Genomic DNA, 5,845 nt, shown 5'->3' with positions numbered 1-5,845 from the left:
TGCGCGCGTCAAAATGCGCGCGCGTAGTGGAAAATTTAAAAAAAAATTGAAATGCTCAAAATGGCCTAAAACGTGCTCTAATTAAGTTAAAAAGTGATTAGGAGCATTTTAAAATTTTAACGCACGCGTGCGCGCGCATTATGAAACGCACGCATAAAATTAGGGTACAGTACATCCAACATTAACCCGAAGTTAATGCTCACTTAATACGATTTCGAAATGGCAATTGGTTAGGCTGATATGATCGATAATGTAAAAACGCAAAATTGCACGTACATGACGTCATGCATGACTGAGCGCGTTGAAAAGCTTACCATGACTAATCCAGACCAAGCCAAATGTTCGCTGACAGCGATTGTGCGTAAACTCGTGGCATTTTTTGAGATATCGTGCGAACAAAAAAGGGGAGAAAGAAAGAAGAATAAGAAAGTTGAAGATGATGATTCCGTACAATAACAATAGGTGATCCGCTAACGTTAGCGGATCACCAATAAGGTCGGGTGAGCATACTTCATGAATACTTTTCAGATTTGCTTCACCGCAAGTACGTAGATGATTGTCAACATTTTTAAGATTTCAATAACCATGACAAGCTTCTTTGATTTTTTTTTTTTCACTTTTTTTCACAACAATAATCCATGAACTGCTTCGTATTCTTGGAATTATTTCAAAGGCTATTTGTTTCAGTCGATACAGTACCACGGTACGATGCACTAAAGACACAAGGCGCTAGGCCAGGATATCATAGAATTCACACAAATTGTAATTACTGTAGTGTAGTGCAGTACCACGGTACGATGCACTAAGGAGTTAAACTATTTTGTTCTCGACACAAGGCGCAAGGCCAGGATATCATAGAATTCACACAAATTGTAATTACTGTAGTGTACTGTACTGAGTTATTTTTAAAGCTTTTAAAAACGGCATGTATTTTGTTACATTACACCTATTGGTATTATACTTTGAACTTAAATTCCCAGAAGTCTCAAAGGAATTAAAATATAATATGCAACTTGACCAGTTTGTTCTCAACATCCTTTAATATATATATTTTTTTTTTTAATATTTTAATATAACAATTATGCACGTTAATTAAGAGCTTCGCTTAGTAGACGCCACCGGAGCCAATTGTTTCTGGATGTGATCAGGTGCTTTTTAAGACCCTTAAAGGTACTCCCAGCTAAAATGAGCTTGAGACTCACTTGCGCAATCAATGGTTAGAAAGCTGTAGGCCTATCCGTGCCTCCGGGCTTCACATCAAGGGCCCTTCAATTATCTTGTTGGGGCCCGTCACCAATAATAATAATAATAAAGATTTATAAAGCGCACATCTTCACCAATGGTGCTCAAGGCGCATAGTCAATTAAACCACAAGATCCATATAATTCCCAGAAGAATTTCAAGAAAAATCCGTATTTTTTTTTGTAAAAAAATATAAATTCAACTGAGAAACATCAAGGTAGTCTATACGCCTTGGTGAAAATCCAAATGAATTCCAGAAGAATGTCGAGCAGATCCGCATACCAATTATCCCATCGAGGCTGTGTTGCTCCCCCTATAAGTATGCGCAGATACACAAAGGCAGTATGTTGAGCATCAACACCTTCCACCCCAGGATAAGCCCAGGGCTCCACTACCGTCCACTGCAAAAGAAGCAACATTGCGTCGACAGAGTAAAAGTGGTATCATTTTTTTTTTTATTATTAATATAAATTCAACAGAGAAACATCAAGGTTCTCTATACGCGTCGGTGAAGAGATTTTTTTAAACAAATTTAAAGATTTAATGTGTTTGACGGAGCAAGGCAAAGCCTTCCAAAGACGTGGAGCAGCAATACTAAAAGCTCGATCACCGTAAGAGTGATATGACTTTGGTTGATGTAAAAATAGTTTGTCACAAGAGCGCAAGTTACGCCCAGGAATATAAGGCCGAAACATGTCAGCAACATAGTCACGTGCCAAACCATTTATACCTTTAAAAACTATTAATAATATCTTAAATACAATGCGGTGCTGTACCGGAAGCCAATGTAAAGATCAGAGTATTTGTTATATGTGAGTACTTGGATGACTTGGTAACTACTCGTGCAGCAGCATTCTGAATGAGTTGAAGCCGTTGGATTTGTTTATGTGGAAGTTCATGCAAGAGCGAGTTACCCATGTCAAGGCGTGAAGTAACAAATGAGTGAAGAAGTTGTTCAGCAGCTGCATTGTCAATGATTTCCTAATGCTTCTAATGTTACGTAAATAAAATGAAGATGTTGAAATGTGTCTACTCATTGTCATATTAGCATCCATAGTATCACCAAGATTTCTGACCTGCGCAGCAGAGCCTATTATGGTTTCCCCAATATTACTCAGTGGAAGTTTTTCCAATTGTTGGCGTGACCCAAGAAGTATGTATTCAGTTTTGTCATCATTCAATTTTAGAAGTTTTGCTTCATCCAAACACGTAACTCGGAAATGCAATTTTCGAGTGATTCTAAAGATAGGTGAAGTTGCGTCATGGACGGCTTAAACGAGAGGTAAATCTGAGTATCGTCAGCATAAACATGGTAGGACAAGTTATATTTGCAAATTATATCCCGAATAGATAGGATATAAATTTTGAACCATTGTGGCTGTTTCAGTGCTATGATGTGCTTTGTAAGCAGATTGGAACGAATCAAGTAAAGTATGTTCTTTAACATGGGCCAATAATCGTTTAGACACTACCTTTTTCAATTATCTTACCAAGAAAGCTTAAATTAGAAACAGGTCTGTAATTTTTGAGTACCTCAGGATCTAGGCTGGGTTTTTTCAAAGTAGGAAAAACATGCGCAACTTTCAACGCATCAGGAAAAGACCTACTTCAAAGAGATTTATTTACAATATTAGTTATGATAGGAATAAAGGCATCATGACCAGATTTCAAAGGCGAACTTCTAACAATATCATTTATTTCCGCCTCACTTGCAGGATCAAACTCAGAAAGCAGTATAGACCTAGATATTTCGTCTGCTCCAATCATTATCATCACCATCATCAGCATCATCACCATCAGTATCATTATCATCACATCATCATCATTCTCATTATCATCATCATTATCATCATCATTCAATTTTTTAGTCCAAGGGCGCCATTTCCGGCCATCTGGAAATGACAGACATAACATTTTATACTTCAACTTCAACGCCACCACCAACCCATGATAAAGCTGAGGTTTAAATTATTTAAATTTAAAAAGCAATAATGATACAATAATATTAAAGGGGGCCTCAGGAAAAGAAAATTGCATTGGGGCTGCCATTTCCGGCATTATTACACTAATACCACGTGATCGCTTACAGTTAATATCACATGTTACGGTACCGTATTATTTTACCCATTATACTTGATATAAAATACTCACCTTTCTTTACTGATATATATGTGAATGACTTACGAGAACGATAACACTGACACTGGTAATGATGACGATTATATTAATGAAGATATAGATATATAGATAATAATAATAATAAGTGTTAACTGGTCTGAATATTTTTTCTCCGCAGAGTTTCTTACTTGAACCACTGGAAAAAGCGGCAGTTCATCGATGGTCTCAATAATCTTAAATATGACGAACCAATAATAAATCTGTATCCGCTGTATACAAACATTGCCGTTAATATTCAAAAAATAATATTAGACATTGATTACGATGACTCATAGGAATATAGGAGAATAAATGTTAGTGTTATTTAATCATTGGCGTTATTAATGTCATCGTTGTTGCCAATTATATACTGTTAAATAATAGTTTTATTATTACTATTAATAATAATAATAATAATAATAATAATAATAATAACTAGACTTACTATGTCTATTTGAACTACAGAACATAGGGCTTTTCCCCATTGCTTTAATGAAAAATGAAGTTGAAACTGCAACAAAAAGAAAAGTCGTTAAAAGGTATAAAGTAAAAAAAACACGGAAAACCAATATAATTTTAATGAAGTGGGAAAAAAAGAAAAAAAAAACGAAAACCAAATTCTCTGCGATGTTATTAGTGAGACTTGAACTATGGCTGCAATGATAATAGCGAGATAATAGCCCTTGCATAGGAAAGTGCATTTTCAGTTCATAGCGATTTAATGACTAAGAGCAAAAATGTTTATGCATATCACGGTAGTTTTGAGTTTATCCTAGATGTAACTTGATTAAGCACCTTACAAAACGCAAATTGCGTTTAAATAATTTAATCAACTGTCATCAAAAAATCTTTAAATGGTCCTCATATCCACACCCTACTGCGGATCGTTACCAAAATTGGATCATTACTTCATTTCACCATGAAAACTATTCTGCAAAGTGTCATTTTTATCTACCTAAAACTAGTACGTAAGGAATTTAAATGACCTTCAAATTTACACCCTAACCTGGATGGTCCCCTACACATAATAATATCTTCCTTGTAACTTGGGTTAAACTTCCCCGAAAGTTGACCTGTTATTGAAATATCTGGTCTGGGACGTTTTCCTTTAAATGGTCCTCATGTTCACACCCTACGCCGGATTGTCACAAAAATTCAGTCATTTCTTTACTGGACGTTTACAAACTATTATAAAAAGTTACATTTACACCCATTGAAAACTTTTTATAGATTACTTACGTCTGGGATCTCAAAAATTTAAATGACCCTCCAATGTATACCCTTGACTGATTCGTCGCCAACACATAATGCTATCTTCCTTGTAACTTGGTTAAACTTTCCCGAAAGTTTCATTCAGGTTAGTTGATCCGTTTTCGAAATATGTGGTCTGGGACGTTTTCCTTTTAATGGTCCTCAGATCAACACCCTACTCCGCATCGTCACAAAAATGTAATCATTTTTTACTCGACCTTGACAAACTTATACAAGGTTTCAGTTATACCCATTGATTTGTTTTAAAGAGATATTTAGGTCTGGGTCCTCAAAAATTGAAATGACCCTCCCATTCACACCCTTGACTGATTCGTCGCCAGCACATAACAATTTCTTCCTTGTAACTTGGTTAAACTTTTTCCGAATGTTTCATTCCGATCAGTGGATCCGTTTTCGAAATATGTGGTATGGGACGTTTTCCTTTAACTGGTCCTCAGATCCACTGCGGATCGTCACAAATATTTAATATTTTTTTACAAGACCATTACTAAGCATTATAGAATATTTCATTTAGACCCATTTTTTTTTTAAAGAGATATTTAGGTCTGGGTCTTTAAAAATTGAAAAGACCCATTCTTCACTGGATCGTCACTGACACATACAAATTTCTTCCTTGTAACGTGATTAGACTTTCCCGTAAATTTCATTCAGATCAACTGACCGGTTTTTTAAATATCCGGTGTAGACTGTTTGACCTTCAATCACTTTAATTGGTCCTCACACGCACACCCTACCATAGATTGACACTAAATATTAGGAGGCACATCCTTGATATATGGCCTATGCTTTGGCAAAGCAAGGAAAAATAATAATAATAATAATTATTATTATTATTATTATTATTATTATCATTATTATTATTATTATTATTATTATTATTATTATTATTATGTTGTTGTTATTATGTTATTGTTACTATTCATGCTCCTGTTGATTTTAATCGTAAATATTTTAAAATTGATATTAATATTACACTTTGATGACACATTGCGATTGTGAATATAAATTATAACATTAGTCTTTACATCAGTATCTGTTACATAATCGTTATTACTATGTATATAATTATAGTATTATTATCAATATTATTATTGTTGTTGGTGATGATAATTATGATGATGATGATGATTTCATTTCATTTCATTTCATTTATTTCGCCTTTTTTTTTTTTTTT

General features: G+C 34.6%; 1 protein-coding gene across 1 annotated transcript in view; it reads left to right on the top strand.

Moving 5' to 3' along the window:
* Positions 1-3,725, top strand: part of LOC117105412 (beta-1,4-galactosyltransferase 6-like) — an 11,118-nt gene extending 7,393 nt beyond the window's left edge. Inside the window, exon 7 of the mRNA XM_033246538.1 lies at positions 3,539-3,725. Within this exon, the coding sequence (XP_033102429.1) occupies positions 3,539-3,695 (157 nt within the window). The 3' untranslated portion in view covers positions 3,696-3,725. The remainder of the gene's footprint in view (positions 1-3,538) is intronic.
* Positions 3,726-5,845: the final 2,120 nt, after the last annotated feature.

The sequence above is a fragment of the Anneissia japonica genome, unplaced genomic scaffold (genome assembly GCF_011630105.1).
Source record: "Anneissia japonica isolate Jap-2015-1 unplaced genomic scaffold, ASM1163010v1 scaffold667_len338742_cov159, whole genome shotgun sequence".
Lineage (NCBI taxonomy): Eukaryota > Metazoa > Echinodermata > Crinoidea > Comatulida > Comatulidae > Anneissia > Anneissia japonica.
The sequence above is the reverse complement of the archived record's forward strand: the minus strand, read 5'-3'. Positions and strand labels throughout refer to the sequence as shown.